Source organism: Chlorocebus sabaeus, chromosome 8 (assembly GCF_047675955.1).
Source record: "Chlorocebus sabaeus isolate Y175 chromosome 8, mChlSab1.0.hap1, whole genome shotgun sequence".
NCBI lineage: Eukaryota > Metazoa > Chordata > Mammalia > Primates > Cercopithecidae > Chlorocebus > Chlorocebus sabaeus.
The window spans coordinates 64,951,501-64,972,483 of NC_132911.1; the positions used below are offsets into that span (position 1 = coordinate 64,951,501).

The 20,983-nt window shown below is 37.9% G+C and overlaps 1 protein-coding gene across 7 annotated transcripts in view; it reads left to right on the forward strand.

Moving 5' to 3' along the window:
- CHD7 (chromodomain helicase DNA binding protein 7) overlaps window positions 1–20,983 on the forward strand; it is a 193,372-nt gene that overhangs the window by 106,232 nt on the left and 66,157 nt on the right. For all 7 annotated transcript variants that reach the window (XM_038000468.2, XM_073018108.1, XM_073018107.1 and 4 more), the window contains 3 exons: window positions 1,168–1,598; window positions 15,486–15,627; window positions 20,623–20,760. In XM_038000468.2, coding sequence (XP_037856396.1) covers window positions 1,168–1,598; window positions 15,486–15,627; window positions 20,623–20,760 — 711 coding nt within the window. The remainder of the gene's footprint in view (window positions 1–1,167; window positions 1,599–15,485; window positions 15,628–20,622; window positions 20,761–20,983) is intronic.

Consider the following 20,983-nt stretch of genomic DNA (forward strand, 5'->3'; position numbering starts at 1 on the left):
ACCTCCTCGGGCAAATTACTTCATCTTAGAGTGGCAGTGTCTTCAACTATAAAATCAGAAGAATCACCTAACGCTTAGGGCTGGTGTGAGGATTGAATGGTACCACGGCATAAAGCATATATGCCTGGCACATAGTAGATCGTTTATATTACAATTAGTGTTGCATGCCAGAAGCAGCATATGAAAAAGGCAGGAAATGAGAGACATATGTAGATTTAATATTTTCAAGAATTTTGTTGAAATGTAAATGTTCGTTAGATGTCATAATTTATGGTATAGATGATAATCCAGGCAGCCCTGCTCTGGTTTGGATGGTGAGCTATGAGGGAGGCTGTTGTGTGCAGGAGTCACTTCCTCCGATCTTGGCTGACCACTAAGAATCCCATCCTAAATGTGGTTAGTTTTCAACTCTATTTAAGATAGTGTCTGGGTGTATCCCTAGTGGATGTCAAGAACCTCCCAAAGGCATGTCACATTAATTTATTTTGGTTATCTCTCCCTTGGTGAAATTTTGAAATACAAAGCTTAAAGAGGTTAAGAAAAACATGTTCCACCTTTCATGTCAATGCAAGAAATTTCACCAACCCAAAATCATCAAGTTTGGGTATGTGGTTTTAATTTGATATTTTAATGTTGTTTAAACCAGAAATGACTTGTGTAAGATTTATATTATGTTTACACTTTTATTTCAGACTTTCACAGTACTAGAATATCTTGAAATGTTCAGTATACTTGCTCATTTTAAAAATGGCTAAATTATATACCTTTAATTTGAGTTCCCATTCCCACATGGGGCTAGAACTCAACTTAGATGTATTCTTTGTGGCTTAGTTTTGCTGCTGTTTTACCATTCACTATTTTCATGTAGGCTGTTTAAAAAACGGACAGTGTCTTAAGTTGGATTAATTTTTACTTCCCGAACTGATTTTTTTACTGTATTAACTAAAGTGCTATTTTAAAACTTTCTTACTTAAAAGATTGTCTCTTAAAGAAACATATTTTTTTTTTGGATGTGAGAAGATGATAGATTCTACAACTGTATAGTTGGAAAAATATTTTCTACTTAAGTATAGAATAAGTTTCAGAAACATCAGCCACTAACTTTCAGTTCTTTTCTTTACTGTGAAGAATGATAAACTAATTTCAATTGCTATTTGTGTCTCTTAGCATTCGCCGTCGGAGCCCTTTCTAGAGAAACCAGTGCCGGATATGACTCAGGTTAGTGGACCGAATGCTCAGCTAGTGAAGAGTGATGATTACCTGCCATCAATAGAACAGCAGCCACAACAAAAGAAGAAGAAAAAGAAAAACAACCACATTGTAGCAGAGGATCCCAGTAAAGGTTTTGGTAAAGATGACTTCCCTGGTGGGGTAGATAACCAAGAACTAAATAGGAACTCACTGGATGGGTCCCAAGAAGAAAAAAAGAAAAAGAAAAGGTCAAAGGCAAAAAAAGATCCGAAGGAACCGAAAGAACCCAAGGAGAAAAAAGAGCCCAAGGAACCCAAGACCCCGAAAGCCCCTAAGATTCCCAAAGAGCCAAAGGAAAAGAAAGCAAAAACTGCCACGCCAAAACCCAAATCCAGCAAAAAGTCAAGGTAGGCTGTGGGCAGAAACAACAATTGCAAAACATTGAGAGTACAGCAATTAGCGCCAAATAGTTACAGCCTATGAAATGAGGGGTGGGAGGGGACACAATGATTTTTGTCATCATTGAGCGTCTTTCCCTAATACCCAAACTAAAAAGCTAAGACTTTTATGCATTCTGAAAGTTAGGACGTATTGTTGTGTACTGTTGATTTACAGATCTTACTAGATACAAATTAAAAATCAATTTTTTATATTTTTGTGAAAACTTATTTAGCAAATGGAATGAAGTTAGCAGTATAATTATTTGTAAGAATAGACTAGCAACCTCATTTTCAGTGATGATATAAAACTGGATAGGAAGGATTATAGAAGAAAGGTCACTATATTTCACTAAGCGTTTCAGCCCTTCTTCCCAGAAGTTGAACTAGGATTGTTAATTCTCTCTACTTGGCAGAGTAAGCCTTCCAGGAGCAGGGTTGAAATCCTAGTGAGCAGCGCAAGAGAAATCAAATAGTACTTGTCCATGGGATACGAATTCAAGAGTAGCATGAATTTTAGGTTCTAGAGAAGACCCTCTTTCACTCCATACTCCCCCCATCAGTTCTCTGACCGCTCCCCCAAAAAGCATATTTATTCAGTAAGAAAAGCTGAGAGGAGAAGACATTGAAGACTAATTTTTTTCATTTGTAGTGAATGTTTCTTACAACTGTTCTGAACCAGTTCCAGACATCTGAATCTATTTTTCAAAATGTGGCTCATGTTAGAAAATATAGTTTCCAGATGGAACTATGGTCAGCCTTGGTTAATCTGAATCTGTTTGCAAACTCCATTAGAAAACACGCCCACCCCATACCCTCATGTGCACATGTAAACACACACCTGTGCATGCACCAGTCAATTCTGCATGTCCTGTGAACTTTTTGAGATTGCTGCTCTGTGTGTGCATGCCCAAGTACACAAACAGAGGAGATTAATTTTGTGGCTAAAAAGATGTTGCCTTGAAGTGAAAGGACAAACTTGGACTTGCAACTTCCTGCTAAAAATAATCTAAACAACTCCAAATACATTATTATTTGATGTTTTAAAAGTTTGAATCATAGCCATTTAGGAAATTTTGCCCTCAATACCTTTTATGGTGCCAAAGTAACTGAATTACATTCAGTAGCTCAATCTTACAGATAACTTAATATTTGCATTTACTCGTGAATTTTCTTTGATGCCTCAGTGTGTGGTCTCCTAATTGAAAACCATCACTTTTTTTTCCCTCTTTGTGAACATGTTTTTAAACTTAACACATTATAAAATCTGTTTTTATTTAAGAAATATTAAGTGCTTATTATTTGCACATACTGTTTTAAGCGTTAGGGATATAAGGGTGAGGAAGAAAGACATGGGTAAAATTTTAGTTTGACTTTGTGAGGTAGTTTAAAAAATAAGTAATTAAATCTAAGTATTATGCTTTTGGTAGGAGAAAGCATAAGCCTATTTCTCCCAAGGAGAAAGAAATCGAAGCAAAAATCTTAAAAAGAATATAATCTTTTTTCTTTAACTTAAAACATAGGAGTCTGTGTTCTTTAACTTAAAACATAGGAGTCTGTTCCATTTTTGGAGCTCAGGAAATACATCATCAGTATTAATCTTAGCATCAAGTTATATATCTGATTCCAGTTTTCATCTTAATTTTTAAATTTATCACCTAATGGTAAAAATGGATTAAAAAAAGAAAATAACGCTCTGTATTGGATATTGTTACGAATTTCCAAGTATATCCTTTCAAGTTCTGAATCAACATCAGACTGGCTCTTTGTTTAAAAACTTACTTAGCATACATACCCTTACCTCTTGTAGAGTCTTTTGGGGCAGATATTAAAATGCTGTATTTAACAATGAAATTTGTTAACATTTTCCCAACAACTGTAAGAAACTGTTTGAAAGTTGGAGCACCAAATGTAGTTAGTCCCAGGCATGCCATGTCTTCTTGGTGCTGATATAGACCCTGTGTTTATCCACTAGAGAAATGTTCAGTGCAAGCCTCATAGGCTTGCTATCCACTCTGAAGTATGAATCAAGAGTCTGTGCAGAGTAAGTGCTTGGCATTGATGAATCTGAGTATTGGCTTTGCACTAGAACCACAAGCTTTTGGTAGGAAGAAAAGGGTGTATTTTCTCTGAAAAAGTGTCTAATACCTTCCCCACTCTTGCCGCTTTTGACTAATAGTCTCAGTCAATGCCTGCTCTAGGCAACAGTTATTTTACCCTAAGTGGTGTGAAAATAATTGGATGGAACACATCTGATGAGCCTATGGATTTACAGGTTAAACGGGAGCTGCTGCAGTGTGGCCCAAAGACTTAGGATGCTACACTGGGGAGCGGGGCATAAAGAGTGTTGGTGGCACCTCTGTTGGCCCTGGTTACTTGATCACTTATAGGGCCACTGCTGATTTACAGTGAAGTGTGGTAAGGACATTCCTGAACTTCCCTGTTGTTGACAGTCAAACAGGGATGGCTGTCCAAGCATACGGTAGTTGAATTGAAGTTTTAAGTAAATTAACAAACCAGACCATTATTTTGTTGAACCTCATTGTTTCTCTTGATCTGATAAATTGAGTATGTTGCGTTGTAGTGTTGTTATACTAAGTGTAGAAAGGAAACAGCATCCCTGGAGCAAGGATAACTAGAGTGCATACAACTACATGTAAATTCTGAATAGCATAGTAGAATAATTATGTAAATTGAATATGCAGTGATGAAGGTAATAGGGGGTTTGGGTTATGTTAGTACTGGATTTGAATTGCCGTAGCAGTTTGCTTTTAAGCACTGGAATACAACAGTGGCAATTTTGTTTTGCAAAATGTTATGTGATACCAGTTATTTCCATCCTTGAATAAGTTAACTTGATGAATTTGTTTATACAGAAAATAATTTTCCTACAGAGAGCTAAAATAGAGGGAATAAACAGAACTGAAATGAAACATTTAGCACAGAACTGCTCACATCTTTACTCTGCAGCCCTGTATGCCATATCATTGCTGTGTTATACAAACAAGTGTGCTGTTCTTTGAGCGGGAGGTAAAGGAAGCGGCCCGAGGGTGCGCTAGCTTTCTCTGTGCTGTGTCACTGTCAGGGAGAGAGCTTGGTCTGCATCACTTAACACTCACCATGGTAAAAGACATGTGAAGGTTGGCTGTTGTCAGGGGCTGATTTTCCTTGCATGTCTCCTCACTGCCTGGCACCCCATCTTGTTCTGTAAAATGGCAGAAGCTTGAATTTGTGACCATTGCCAGAGAACTGGCCTTTTTAACAACTAAAATATGATCATACATGTCTTTCCTCTGCAGGAGGACCTAAAAGAATCTGCCCAGAAACTGTTACATAGCGTGGTGGTGAAACAGGAAAAGAGTTCAGCATCACAGAAAAAGACATGTAAAACCTTGATGAGAAAAATGGGCCACATTCCTCTTCTCTATTCTGGCCGTATCTTTTTTCCCTTTCCCGTTTTATGTTAAATATATATTTTTTCTGTCGATTTTTCTAATGCTCTCCCCAGTTGTCCTTAGAGCTTTCAAATATTGGTTGTTAATATTGAAAATAACAGCGAAACCATTTGTGGGTTGGAGAGGATGCCGTTTTGCATATGGAAGGATTCATGGAGCTGGAATATGAGGATTTGCATCCTTTTCAATGCATTTTCTGTTGTGCATGCATGTGCCTTGTGCGATGAGAAAGAATTTAGAGGAAGTGCTTCCTTTGAATGACTCTTGAAGGATTTAATGGTCCATTTAGCTATATAAAGATTCTTTGAATGTACAGAAAGAAGGGAACTTGGCCAAAGATTGTGACTTGACTACTGAAGCTGAAGTTAAATGAAACAACACAGACTTGCTGCTAATGCAGTTTCTAGGAATCCCTTTCGTTCCTTGTTCTGTACTCTGTCCCTAGAATTAAACTTAGAAAACTAAAATGTTACTTTTCAATTAAGAGTGAAGTATTGTTTTTACATACTACTCTTATTAAAAAAAAAAAAAAAAACACATACAGTACCAGAAACATGTGACGGAGCTTTTTGCAAATCATACTATCATTATCATTAATAGTAATAGTATTTATGTAGCAGCTTTCTCTGAGGAACTTAGCTTTTCAAATATTGCTTTCTCAGTTATGAGCTTAGAGAGTAGCAACTTTTACCTGAGAAATACTTTTATTCAGCCACCAAGTCCAATGGTGGTGTGTTTTTATAAACTAATACGTATTTTATGCTGTACTCTTGTATATATGAAATTTCTTAATAGAGATTAGGCACAAAAGTAACCCATTATGCTAATTTTGCTAGTAAATACAAAAATCTAGATAGATGTCTTCCCGTCAGGCACATGGGTAATAAAGTAAATTAAACCCTCAGCCTTTCTTTGCTTTTTTTTTTTATTTTGTAGCTGTCCTGATGATTTTTTTATTCTTTATTTTACTCACATGCTATGATTTACTCTTGATGCAAGACATTGGACATTTGAAAAGACAGAACTAAATGTTTTGCACCCTGTGCCTGTGGAAGAGGGTAGAGATTTCTTACATGTGTGATGATAAATGAATCTTTGAGCCCTTTCAGTGTTGGTGCCCATGAACATAGTGTGGCTCTGTCTCCTGACCTGTCCTACCCAGTCTCTGGTTCATTAAATCCAAGCTCGTGCTCCCTTTCCTGCTGTCTCAAAGGCTGTCTTTTCTTCAACAAAAGGACCATAGGATCTTTTAAATCCCGAATCCTTCTTTCCTTTAGGGTAACCACCTCAAGGCCTTCCTTTTGCCAGCCAGCCTCAGTGGCCCCACTGTGGCCCTTCCTCTTTTTGATTTCATCTTAAACTGGCTGAGTAAGCAGGGTGAGAGAGTCATCAGCCGCTTTTAGTACAGAGCCTGGTGTCTTTGACATGTGTGGTTCAGTTCATATCCATCAAGGGAAGAGAATGCCTAATAATACTGACTTTGAAAGCAAGTTTGCCAACTCATTGTCTGTGCCAGATGCAGAGTGGGTTACATTGGGCCTGCCGGAAATTTGTTTTTGCCCATCCAGAGAACTGCAGTGGACTCCAAAGCAGTGGCCTTGTTGCCACTTTGGTTTACATGGAAGAAGGTGGTGTAGATCCGACTTTCAACTCCCACTGCACCTATCAAATGGAAGTTCAGATGTGAGGAGGCCATGAGCCACAGTGGGATATTAAAGGGAGATTTTTCTGGAGGCACTTTGCTTGAAAGTCCTAAGTGGAGTTTTCAGGTGGAGTGTATGTTACCATACAGTACATGTGGTTATGATGTTAGGGCTGGCAGGTAAAGAGCAGAAGGAATCATAGGCTGATTTTATCTTTTATTTAAATAAGTCTATGTATGTGAAAATGAAGTGCTTTTGAAAAATGAAATTCCGTACAAATGCAGTTTGCACCTGATATGTGAAGATCTTTATGTTAGTTGTCTTCTGCCTGGACGAAGGCCCCTTTGAGTCTTCTGGTACTTGTGCAAAGCCACTGTGCAGAGCATCAGTCATCTGAAATGCCAGCCCTCACTTCAGCCACCTTTATGTAGAAGTCTGTGTGACTTAGCTTTTAGACGTTAAGTAGGAAATGGAGAGTGCAAATCAAGAAAAAAGACACTGTTCTTTTTTGTTGTTGTTGTTTTTAAGTTAGACCACACCCTTAAACTTCCATAGAATACTAATTTTATGTGTAGCCCTGACTTGTATAGGAATAATATAATTTTGTGGGAGTTTGGTTTCTCCTGTTGGGGTGGATGATGGTAGTTTCTTCTTTGTTGTTTTTACCATTTATTTAATCTGCCGAAGTCTCATCTCATCCGTGGCACCTGATTGAAATGTGGGTGGGCAGCATGGCTCATTTGTTGTGTTAGCCTCCCTGGCAGATTAGAGACCATAATGATGAATCTAGGGAGGGGATTTTGACTGCCAGAGTCCCCCTTCCTACTTCATAGGATTGCTGTGCATGAATAAGAGTGGCATCTTAAAATGTGGCACAGGTAGTCAAATGTGTGCCCTATAGTTTGGCACTTGGAAAGATACACTATGATAAAAGGCCATTGAAGGGCCTACTTTTTGCATCAGTTTTGTAGTGTCTAATTGGTTTAATTCTTTATGTTATGTCTAGGAAATGGAGAGTGTGAATCAAGAAAAAAGGCACTTTTTTTTTTTTTTTAAGTAAGACAACACCCTTAAATTTCCATTCGAATACTAATTTTATTTGTAGCCCTGACTTCTATAGGAACAATATAATTTCGTGGGAGTTTGGCTTCCATTATAATGCCAGGTGATGCCACGTAGCCAAAGTGTTAATGTCGGTGTTAAGCTTCTATGATCAGATAGCTCATTAGCTAACTAGACTTCCATGTTACTTCTGGCAGATCTGAATTTAATCCATAAAACTTGGTAACTCTTATAGATTTTCTTTCTTTTCTTTTCTTTTTCTTTTTCTTTTTCTTTTTTTTTTTGTTTTTTTGAAACGGAATCGCTCTGTTGCCCAGGCTGGAGGGCAGTGGCGTGATCTCGGCTCACTGCAACCTCGGGTTCAAGCGATTCTACTGCCTCAGCCTCCCTAGTAGCTTGGGACTACAGGGGTGCACCACCACGCCCTGCTAATTTTTGTATTTTTAGTAGAGTTGGGGTTTCACTGTGTTGGCCAGGCTGGTCTCAAATGCCTGTCCTCAATTGATCTGCCTGCCTCAGTCTCCCAAAGTGCTGGGATTACAGGTGTGAGTCACTGCACCCAGCCCCAGGTGACTTTTTTTTTTTTTTTTTTTTTTGAGACAGGGTCTTACTCTGTCATCTAGGCCAAGGTGCAGTAACACAGTCTCAGCTCACTGCAGCCTCAGCCTCCTGGGCTCAAGCAGTCCTCCCTCCTCCCACCTCAGTCTCTCTCTCTTTTTTTATTTTTATTTTTTGATTCTTTCAGATCCAGACCTACAGAGACTGTTTTTTTTTGTATTTTTTATAGAGATGAGGTTTTGTCGTGTTACCCAGGCTGGTCTCCAACTCCTGGCCTCAAATGGTCCACCTGCCTTGGCTTCCCAAAGTGCTGGGTTTATAGGCGTGAGCCAGTGTACCCAGCTGGTGACTAATTTTAAAGAACTTAAGACATTTGTTAATTCTTCATTGAACTTGTACATTTGTCGTCCGTAAGTAAAACAGAATTCTTCCCTCTTCCTTTCCTGCTAACGGCTTTCCTCTTTCTTTTTCAACTAGAAGAGTAGGGTAAATAATTTGTGGCTGGGGTTTAGGAGTTGAGAGTGGCGAGGCACCTGCTTGGAGTGAAGCATGTGGGTGCCAGGTCTGGCACCTGAGAACCGAGGGTGCCTCAGGCTGCTGGGTGCAGAATTGCAGACATCTGGGCAGCGCACTGAGCACTACTGGGGCCTTCGCCAAAAGGATGCTGGATGTCTTGGTGTGTAGTTTTTGACCTCTGGGTTTATTATCTGTCATTCAGAGTTTGATTTGTCCCCTTCCTCATTAGTTTATTCTGTCATCTACATTTTATTACATTCTAGTTTAGCTATTAAATTTTAGTCTTAGGACTTTCTTTAAAATTTTTATTTTGTGGGGTTGATTTTACTCTACGATGTACCAGATTTTATGCTGCTTTAATTGGCTTTTTAGAACTTCACACTTTATCTTTTTTTAGTTTGCCTTTTTGTCTTTTAATTTTCTTTTTCATTGTCTAAAAAACTTACCGAATAGTAGACAGGGCTTAAAGGAAATTCTCTGCTCTTAAGTTGAGAGGCTACTCTCCTCTGCCAGCATTGAGCCCTTGGCCTCTAACATCTAGCTGTGTGTTTTAGTGTGGCAGCTCAGATCATTTTAGAGTTGTATTTTGCCACAAACACCCTGCATCACATTCTTTGTGGCATCCCATGCCACACGAACATCTCTTTTACTTCTTATCCATTAGGTTCATTTCTTTATTCAAAGCCTTTTCAGGATATAAAGTGTAAGAATATGCTTTAATACCTTTCACTCTTCAAAAAGATTATAATGTAACATTTTGGAGAAGCTTGAGTCTCTGAAAACAAACCTGATTAATCCTCATGACCTAAGCCTTAAGGTTAAGTTTTCCTAATATGGTGAGAAACTTCACTAACTTATCCCATCTGAAGAGACTGATTGAGAACTCCTTCCCATTGTCCAAACATTCTCATTAGCTGACCATATCCTCATCACATTTGGGTCCACAGTCTGGTTCTTTTTTGAGTTTTCTTTCTATTCAGGACTTAGATCATTAGGCTGACACTAATCAGTGTTTAACTGTGTTCTATTTTGTAATAAATCAGGGCAGCTACCTGGCTTTCCAGTGAGCTATGGCCCTTTGTATCAAGCTTTGTTTAGAAAGCCAACAGAAGGAATTAGTTGTCTATACTGAATCCATCCAACCCCATTTCAGGTAATATGACTAGGCTGTCCTTATGGACTTACAGTTGTAAGCTGAACATGACTCCTTGCATAAAGGTAGATTGCCTAGACTGTCTCTCCATGCGACAAATACTGCTCTCTGAATATAAAGTTTGTGTTCTTCTAATGCCTGCTTCTAAACGTTTGCATTAAGTTGGTGTATGCTTTGGTGCCATTGGGGGTGATTGCAGAACTTAAGACGTTGGTCACTTAGCTATGGACCCTGAGCACATCCAACTACCCACCAGTGTAACCCAGCTCTCATGATGAAATGTGAAATGTAAGTAAGGCTGGAGGAGGAACAGTGGCCCTTCGAACCTCCAGCAGCATCTTCAGAAAATGTTCTCCATCTGATTACAAGGGCTTGTCTAAAATGAGTAGATGGCTGTATATCTCATTGTTTTGCCTCATGAGTGGATGGTTCTGTGTGTTAGTCTCTAGCCTCAGGAGTGGATGGCTCCGTGTCTCTTTAGCCTCACAAGTGGATGGCTCTACGTCTCTCTAGCCTCATGAGTGAATGGTTCCACGTCTCTCTAGCCTCACAAATAGATGGCTCCGAGTCTCTCTAGCCTCACGAGTGGATGGCTCTGCGTCTCTCTAGCCTCATGAGTGAATGGTTCCACGTCTCTCTAGCCTCACAAATAGATGGCTCCGAGTCTCTCTAGCCTCAGGAGAGGATGGCTCCACGTCTCTCTAGCCTCGTGAGTGGATGACTCCACATCTCTCTGGCCTCGTGAGTGGATGGCTCCATGTCTCTCTAGCTTCATGAGTGGATGGCTCTGTGTCTCAGCCTCTAGCCTCAGGAGGGGTGGCCTGCTTTTTGGTCATTATCAGTAATGGTGTGAGATAAGGATCACAAAAGAAGTTTGTGAGTATGAAGGCAAGGTATGTAGATGGTATTCTTTTCTATTGTTTTTTTAAAAAATGTTAGGTTTCATTCTATGTTTTTAAACTTTAGCCTGATTTTACTGAGCTTTATAGGTGTTTCATCAAGGTAGGTGCTATGTGGGGAGTTCTTATATGAGTTAATGAGAAAAATATTTAGAGTAGTGCCTGGTACATACCCAGGGCTATGTATGTTTCCGCTGTTGTTATTGATATTACTTGTACTGTTGTAACTAGACCAGTTAACAATTATAAGTAACCTACCAGAGTAGGCTCTAGAAATACAAACATAGTAAGACACAGTTCCTTCTCTGCTTGAGCTTACATGATAGTTGGAGAAAGACACACATATAGTACTTTGATTTTAATACATTGCAGTAATGTTACCACCAACTTGTGTGTATTTTACATATCCTTTGTATGGGGTGCATCATGTGACACCATCCAGGGTGGAGTGAGGAGATCATATCTGATCCAGACTGTGGTAATTAGAAAATGCTTCTTGAAATGAGTGGTGTCTATGCTGAGTCTTGCAGATGAGTAGATTGGGATAAAAGTATAGGTAGAAGAGATACATGTGTGTTTTGGAGAACAGTTCTGTATGCCTGGAAGCATAAGAGGCAAAGGGTCTGGTACCCCCATATGGAGAATCTCAGACATTATATGTAGAGGTTTGAAGCAGAGGAATGCCCCAGTCAGATTTGCATTTCAGCTGGTTACTCTGGTGACTTGAGATGAGTTTTCAGGTGATGTTTTGGTGGCATTACCATGATGCTGAGGTGGGAAATGCAGAAGACACAGCAGGTTTAGGAGAGGAATGAGGGCAGACCTGATTTCTTCTGGGCTGGTGCCATTCAGGGATGGAATTTACAGGTGTTCCCTGCACATGGCCTAGTTATTCTTCCCACTCACAGGCTGCCACATGGCTGTCGGCCTGAGCTAGGCCCATGAGTAGCCATCACTGCTGTGTTAGAGGAGTCTTATGGTTCCGTATCTGCGTCAGGCAGCAGAGTGGCCTTATCTTCAATATTGCAATGTTGGTTTAAGTGATGTTACTTCTTAAAGACATTCTCATCCCCCCTACCTAGAACACTGGCCGTTTTTATACATTCCAGCTTCTATTGTAATTCGGAAGAGGAATATATGTCTATGTTTTGGATTTGACGTTATAAAAGACTAGTTTTGACGCTTACAGATATAAACGATAACTATGCATGTGGACTCTCTGTCCTTTCTCCACCAGTCTGATGTTGTATAGCCCTGCACGTGGGGCATGAGGGTGATAAGGCAGTGGGGAGCCGTTGTGATTAATAGCCTGGGCGGGAAATGATATGTGTCTGAACTAAAGCAGTGGTCATGGGCATGGGGAGGAGTGCACTGTGGGTCTGTTTGCTTGCATGTTCTTTTAGCAACTGCTTAGTAATATTGATGAAGGCTCTTCCTTCTATGTATGTTGCTTGAATGAGGTCATCCTCGGTGAAGGTGGGGTCCTGTCTGTAAGTCTCTGCAGCTGAATCGGCCCAAATGGGTCTGAGCCATGACCAGAGAATACTTCCCAGACTCAGCTGCTTGTTTTTCACATGGGTGTGGATGTTAACTGTCTGTGCCATTTTCTCATTTAAACCTCATAATAAATCTTGGAAGACTGTATAAATATTAACCTTATTTTACAGATGAGGAAACTGAGGCTCAGACAAATTAAGTAACTTATCCATGGTCACAGCCTATAAATGACAGTTCGAACTGGAACTAAGGTTTGTCTTGACTCAAGTCAATGCTCATATCCACCATTCTAGATTACCTTTGTCTGTTAAAAGAAAAATCTTGACTTGGATATTTTTGGGCAAAGCAGTTTTAATACAACACTTAGTTGAAAATCACAATTAGCTTATTGCAGAATTGTAGCAAAGGCAATTTAATTTACATAACTTAATTTTGTCCTTGATAGTAATGTTGTAGGGTGGACACTGAAGATTTTGTTGCTCTTTTTTGACTTCCTAGAGTGTTCTTTGATTTGTATATTGATGCATGGAAATGCTTAGCTGTCCCTTAACAACATGAGTGGTGCAAGGTCTGATGAGTTTAGAAATCTTTCCATACTCAGATCTGGGATAAGTGCTTCCCTTGGCTATAGGCTTTTTGTCTAAACATTTGGAGAGGGCCTGTCTGACTTTCAGCTATCTTGGAGTTTCCATACAGTTCATTCTTTGGAAGGGCAGACGGAAAATCATTAGCACTTCTCTCCTTCAGCAAATTGATGTTTCTTCAAACCTGGGCTCTGGTCGGTTTCCAGATAGTAAGCCTTTTACTCCTGTAGGACCATGCATGCAGGGCCCGGCAGCCCTCTAAATTAAACCGTGTACTTCACTCTGGTATAGAGAGGTCACCGTGAAAAGCACGAGCTGCCAACTCACTTTACCTGGCAGTGGTTCAACTCTTTGACAGGCCTACCTCTGATTTAAACAAATTTGAGAAATATGTAAAGTTTTGGAAGCAGTTTTGCACTGATTTGATAAAAGAAACCACAAAACACTGCAGCGCAGGTGTTGAGAATGTTTGAAAGCTGATTGAGGGAAGCAGATGGCTTTAGTCAGTGGCATCCAGCCAAAAGAGCAGGTGCTGGTCATGTGACCGCTGGTTACCAGGGTAATCTGATTGCTCTTGGCGTGCAGATGAAAGGAAAGGGGCCCAGTGTTCAGCTGTAGTATTGTATAATTTGTGGCAGTTAGAGCGGAAATAAATGCTGGAAATGGAACCTCATAGTAGGGGAGACTTCTGTCCATGTGTAGCGTAAACACTAGGACAGTTGGATGAGAAACGGTTGTATGGATTTTTTTTTTAAATTTTAAAAATATTATTCTTTCTGTGGATCTTTTGAAGACAAAGTTTTTAGAGCATTTCCTTTTTCTTTTCTTTTAAATAAAAATAGCTTTTTAAACCTAACTGCCATTTGCTATAATCTTGAATTGCTATTTTCTTATGTAGCTATTTACTATGCTAAAATGTTAACAAAATAAAATAAAACTCTGAGTATTAAGAATAACTAATTTAAGATGATCAGATATTTTATTTAGTTGAAAAAATCCATTTTAGGTGTGTGATGGGTACTTTATTAACAATACTTTTGAAATATTTGACATGACATATGCTTTATTCTGAAAGCCTATAGATATCTTGGCTTCTTCCTTTTGTAGTAGCCGACGGTAAAAACATGCTGTTTAATGCATTGTGTCAGCACATTTTCCTAAGAACTTACACATTTCAATAAATAAACTTTTTGAAGGTTTTTGAAATACAGCTTTTGTTTTTCACAATTTATTGGAATTTGAGGCTCTCTAGAAATATTTTTGAAAAATATCATTACTGAGGTTGGATTATTTTCAGTGTTGGATAACAAATAGTAATTGGTGTTAGAAAATTTGGAGCTGATGGCCAGGCGCAGTGACTCAGGCCTGTAATCTCAGCACTTAGGGAGGCCAAGGCAGGTGGATCATTTGAGGTCAGGAGTTCAAGACCAGTCTGACCAACATGGTGAAAGCCCATCTCTACTAAAAATACAAAATTAGCTGGGCGTGGTGGTGCATGCCTGTAATCCCAGCTACTTGAGAGGCTGAGGCAGGAGAATCGCTTGAACCCGCGAGGCGGAAGTTGCAGTGAGCCAAGATCGTGCCATTGTACTCTAACCTGGGCAACAAAAGCAAAACTCTGTCTCAAAAAAAAAAAAAAAAAATTAGAGCTGATTTGGAAATAGAAATGGAAGGTAACACTAAATATACGTTCTGAAAGAAAGTCAGGTAAAGTTTCTAGAGGTAATGGCAAACTTAAAACATTTTTTTTCTTAAAGTTTATGTCCTTTGTCTTATATAATATTCAAATTCTGCTAACATTTGTCAGCAGCATACTATGAAACATGCACTTTATTAGGGTTGCTTTACTGTATTTTTATTTTTCAGAGAACTATCTTTCAAAAAAAGGGCTAATTGTGATTATCTCAAAAAACATAGCACCAAAATAAAGCTTATATTTAATTAAGAACACAACACTAAAATTATGTACAACAGGAAATTGCTATATATTTTGATTATATTCTAAAAGATTATAAGTTGAACAAAAATGTAACTGGATGGTATAAAAGAGGACACCTTCTAGTACTGGTCAAAAGTGTACTTAAATAAGTGTGTAAAACTATCCACAAAAGATACAAAGAGATGATCATGATATCATTTTTCATGACAATTAAAAAAGTGTTGTGTACCTTAAAAACTTGATAGCAAAACTACTTAATCTGATTTTTTATTATGGCTTGATGTTCTGGGGGCATTTTGCACAAATATACTATGTGTGGTATAAGTTTTTGCATGCAATTTATTTTTATTCAGGTCATATATTTGCTAAAAGTCATTAATATGGAGTTTTGCCAGGAAAACTTAATTGGAAGTTGCATTTAACTGTAAATAGCCAATATGTATGAATTTAACAATTGTCATTGATACTTTTGGGATGTTAATGTGGGAAATATAAGAGACATGCAGAGACACATTAAAAGTGAACACTAAGTGATCCACTTTGAATTCTAGTAATAAGAAACCTGACTCAGAAGCAAGTGCTTTGAAGAAAAAGGTCAACAAGGGAAAAACAGAAGGTTCTGAAAATTCAGACTTAGATAAAACACCCCCACCATCTCCTCCTCCTGAAGAAGACGAGGACCCAGGTGTTCAGGTAATATAATTATTGTGATCCCCGAGCCTTGGTCATTTAACATAGGTAACTTTAGCCATGTATGAGGTACACAAGACCTCCGCTATCTTGTTATAGAGATGCTTTTGAGATGTCTTTATTGTAGTCTGGAACATTATCTCCATAGTGATGTGGGGAGGGGGTGCGGGTGTGGAACAAGAAATTACACTCCTGACTAGAGTGGCTTGATTTTGCTATCTTTGATTCTATAATTAATAAGGCAGAGATTCTTCATTTATTTCTGTAAGTGTATATTTTGCTGTCTATGTTATTGTTAACATATTGTTGAACATTTTGTGAATATACAGGCTCATATAAAACTTCATTCACATTTTTAAATTTCTCTAAAGTTTGATTGTCACTTTTTTTAATTTTGCAGAATTAAAAATCAAGATATAATTTGTAGTAACTTGTCTAAAGTTTCTGACATCTGACAGTCAAAGTTGAGATATATTCATGTAATGTAACTCATGTAATACTAAAGTTTCTAAGAACAAGCTTTCTAAGAACAGACTTTCCAAATGGCAACTCTGCAGAATGTTCTCCCGACATTAGGAGAGTTTTATAGGAATGAGTTGAAATGCTAACCCTGAAGTAAACGTGAGGAATGTAGGTTCTTGTGTGTGAAGCATACTGCCTTCACTGATTGGACTGAGAAGGACCCTTACACGTGACAGTTAAAAATTATTTCCTTGTTAGGTTCCCTGGAAGCATGCCAGTGTAGTCCACTGGGATGGCTGGGAATGTAACTTATGTGAATGACATCTAACTTGCCAAGGAGCAGTTCCTGAAGAGTTGTCCTGCAGGAGGAAGCCAGCCTCTAGAAGCTTACTGGACTTTTTCTTACCGTTTAGTACACACTCAGGACTTTCCACCTGTACCCTCACCAGTCAGAAACAATCTATTTGTAGTGTGCAGCTCTATTCCAAAGAATTTCAGATATTTTTGGCTTTGGCTTTTTGTTTGTTAGAGTAGAACTCCCTGATACCTGTAACTTCACAGAATAGCCTTAAGCTGGACCTGAAAGGGAGGGAGAGAGAGAGAGATGGAGTGAATGAATGCGTTTTGGTTTAGTTTGGTTTGGTTGTGTAACTAACATAGTGATACCTTTGGCAGTGTGGGTTATTTTGTGATTTTATTTTATACATCAATGGAAAGATATTAGGAAGGTAAGTAGATATCATTTTTTAATTGCATAGGCTGTTTTACAACTAAAGCGTTTTAATGATTTTTATTTTTTTACTGGGATCTGGTCTTACCGAATCAAATGTTTTAATGATTTTGAGGTGTTTTTTTTATCCTTAAGGGTATTTTCTCCTGATTTGTGTTTGCTTAAAGTAGGACCTTTATGTCAATAGTATTTGGACAACATTAAGAATTTGTTTACGTCAGTAGAGGAAATTCTGTTGTTCTTTCACAAATACTGCTATTGTTTTTTAAAAGTCTGTTTATATTAATTCAGACTCAGATGGACCTTATGAAATACTGGCTTTAGGGTTTTTTTTTTTTTTCCTGCTGCATTTCAAATATGGAAAACTGCTAATCAATTCAAGTGAACATTGGTGTATCCTTTCTAATTGACTAGGGCCTAACTGTTATGTGTTCAATAGCTAATATAAGCAACCACACAAGATCTGACTTTGAAAGTTGTGCTTTCTTGATATGTCTGACACAGGAAGTGATGCTGACTTGTTGTTTATTATATTTCTTCCTGTAACACATGCATGAAGGGCTTAGCATTAAAATTCTTGAGTTTTGTGATTGATTTACTAAGGTACATGTCATATAATTTTAACTAACTCAAAATTGTGTCACAAATTACTTCAACAGTGAGGTCATGGAAACATTTAAATGTTCTATTTGTTATACCTGTTTTAAGTATCTTTTCTAAAGCAATCTGAGTTTAAAAAGTCGATCTATTATTTTAGTGTCAATTCAAAAGTTTTGGATTATGGTTTAAAGACAGTTCTTATATTTCATTTTGATTCGCAAAAATCTTTCAGATAGTAATAGTTTACCAGATCACAATAGAAACATTGTGTATTAGATAATTTAATTTTACATTGGGGAATTGTGAAAGGAACCTTGATACTCAAAATAAATATAAGATCTATTATTATTTTAAAACTAGAGAAGCCATGTAACATTAAAAAATTTTTATAAAATTGAGTTATAATTGTATTTTGGGGTGTTTTTACATATGAAGTGACCTTGTATCCACTGCTAACTGACTCCATCACTATTGCACAGATTTATATCACAAAGTTGATATGAGGAGGAACTTATATTTTAAAAGTTATACTTACCAACTCATAAATTTCTATTTAAAAAGAAGAAAGCGCTCTGTCTTATTGCACTGGATGGAACCCTTCTTTAACGTCAGGGTGGGATTTAGCATAAAGTGGATTTGTCTTAGACCCTATCCAGTTACTTATATGGCACAACACTGTGACAGTGGGGCCTTAAGCAGGGAAACCTGATTAAACATCTGCAGGCAGATCACTAGGAGCCCATTCCTTCTTACTGGAATGGTGTAAAGATGGAATTATAAATGAATCCATTTAAATTGAGTTAAATTGACATATCAAATGAAATACAGCATATACTAAATTTTGCAGTATTAAAATTGTTCTTGATAATGGCGTTTTATATCTTGAAGAAGTTGGTGGTCCAGAAGTGAGAAATGGTAAAGTGGGCATGAGAGCAGGAGTAAGTAGGTCAGCTTTGGAAAGAAAAGGGAAGCTGTACAAGGTAACTGGGCCATTTTTCTTTGGAAAGCTGGAGCTGATTAATGATAACTTTAGTCCTACTAATTACATCTCACATTATTTACCATGTACTGTTCTAAAAGCTTTGAATGAATTCCCTTATGTGATCTTCACAGTATTCATATGAGGTAGTTACTGTCATTAACCCCATTCTACCGACCAGGAGTCGTCCACAAAATTACTTGTCCAAGGTCACATGATAAGAGTCACATGATAAGAGTCGGGGCCAGTTCAAACAAGAGCTTTTCGTTCTAGGACTTACAAGATCAAATTGCCACCTGAGATATGGGGAAGGATTGCAGATGGCAAAAGACTCTGCTGGAATCTCTATTGCCTCCACCTGGGGTTGATTTGGGCAGTGCCAAAGCTTTGTCATGTAGAGGAGGGTCCCAGGAGGAACCTCTGGCCCATGTCACTACTCCCTCCGTGTAAGCCACAGGGAAGTCTTTATTTTATTAAAAAGTTTTCCTAGAGTGGTCTCACGTCAGAAAAGTACTTTGCACCTCTGTGCCCACAGCTGTGTGTGGCTTGTAGCTAACAGTCTCTAACAATCTATTTGATGGTCAATTATACCGAGTTCATATTGTGAACTGTCTCAAATCCCTTTTTAAGTGCAGGGAGAACACAAACTTAATAAGATTTAAATCAATCAGTACCACTCTTTGGGGAAAAGTACTGGGATTTTGTTCATCCTGACTTGAGAGTTGGTAGTGCCTGTCTTGCTTTAGGTGTGCACAATGTATGTTTTGCCTCTCTCTTCCTTACTATCTCAACTTTAGCATTCATGAGACTTTAAAAAAAAAGTTTTATTTCATAATTCTTAGAAAAAATTTTGTATAAAAATTTTTCTCAATATTTTTGTTTCTTCTGTGTGCTTTGCAAACTCATTCCATAGGTTGTAATAGTCTTGAATTCATTAGCAGGTTAAAACTTTACATGTGTCATTTTCAAATCTAGATTTCACATACATATATCAATAAAAAGGTTATTTCTCCTTGTTTTTAATTAGCTTGCAAAATGAATTATTTGACAAAACAGTTAAATAGTATAGAATTATTCTGAACAAAGAGTTCAGAACCTCTTGTTCTGCTCCATTTGCTTCTTTCCCCATCTTTGTAACTATTAATAGTCTGTTGTGTGTTTTTTCAGATTCCTTTGTTTAAAGCCATATACATATACATTCATTTTTTAGCAAATACTCATTGAGGCATAGAGAAGTAAACAAGATATGCAGTCTTTTTGTCTTAAGAAGTTAATATATCAATGAGCTGTACACATCTAAATAGATAACATTTTTTATTTATCTTAAATAGAATCTTAAGCTACTTCTTGTTATGTGGCTTGTTTTTCTTTTTATTTTACAGTTTATCTTGCAGATATTCCCAAACTTCCTGGAAGTGAAGGTAGTGAGTCAAAGAGTCTGCGTGTGTAAGTTTTGATGGATAGGACCACATTGTCCTGCAAGGACTGTATGGGTTGCATTTTGACCACAGGATTGTGAGAATACCCAATTTGCCAGTAATCCTGCTAATACTGGCTGTTACCAATCTTTTTAATTTTAACCACTATGCTAAAAACATATTTTTAAAAGTAAAATTACTTTTCATAGTCATTCATTATGAGTTCTGCCATTTAACCCTTCAGAAATTTTCAGAGTATTTCTTTTAGGATCAATATTAAAATACAAAAACCTTTCATTTAAAATGGCCTGAAATATCTTGGGTACCTTGGATAGCATTATAACAATATTTGTATAGAACTTTATAATTTACAGATTATCTTCTAATGCACTGATTTTTTTTGGACTTTTTATATGAGAAAAATGTTAAAATGTACAAAGGTAGAAGGAATAGTGTAATGAACCCCTGTAGATTCATTAGCCAGCTCCAGTATTGCTGCCACTTTTGATGGACATACTGACTGAGTGAGGAACCAGATTTGTTGTTATTTCCATTTTCCCAGTTGAAGGGCACGTAGCTGGGAGTGGCAGGGCTACAGCTGTTCCAGGAGTCTGACTCCAGATTTCCACCCATTTCTATTTTATTTGTTACCACTGTGATCTTTTCACATCATTTATAGGATTAACATTATCACCTTTTCCTGAAGATTAATTTTAAAAAAATTCATCCTTCCACTTGGTGCCATTATAAAGAGCATTTTTCTTTTTAATCATTAAGTTCAAGGCCACTGTGTTGGGTTTTTGTTTTAGAAGAGACGGTCCAGCAGACAGGTGAAGAGAAAGCGCTACACTGAAGACCTGGAGTTCAAGATTTCCGATGAGGAGGCAGATGATGCAGATGCTGCTGGGAGGGATTCCCCCTCCAACACCTCGCAGTCAGAACAGCAGGTTAGTGCCAGATTTGTGGGATTTATGGATGCATTTTAAAGATGGACTGGAAATTTCATTGCTGCAATCTGAGAAGTGCAGTGGAAGCATTGTACTTTCAGCAAGGGAACATCCACCTAATGTTGGATAATGTGCTATGGGAAATACGTTGTTTAGCAGTATCTTTTAAAAAGCCCTGTTCACTGCAATTTATTTTTATGTAAGCCTGTGATATGTAATTTGA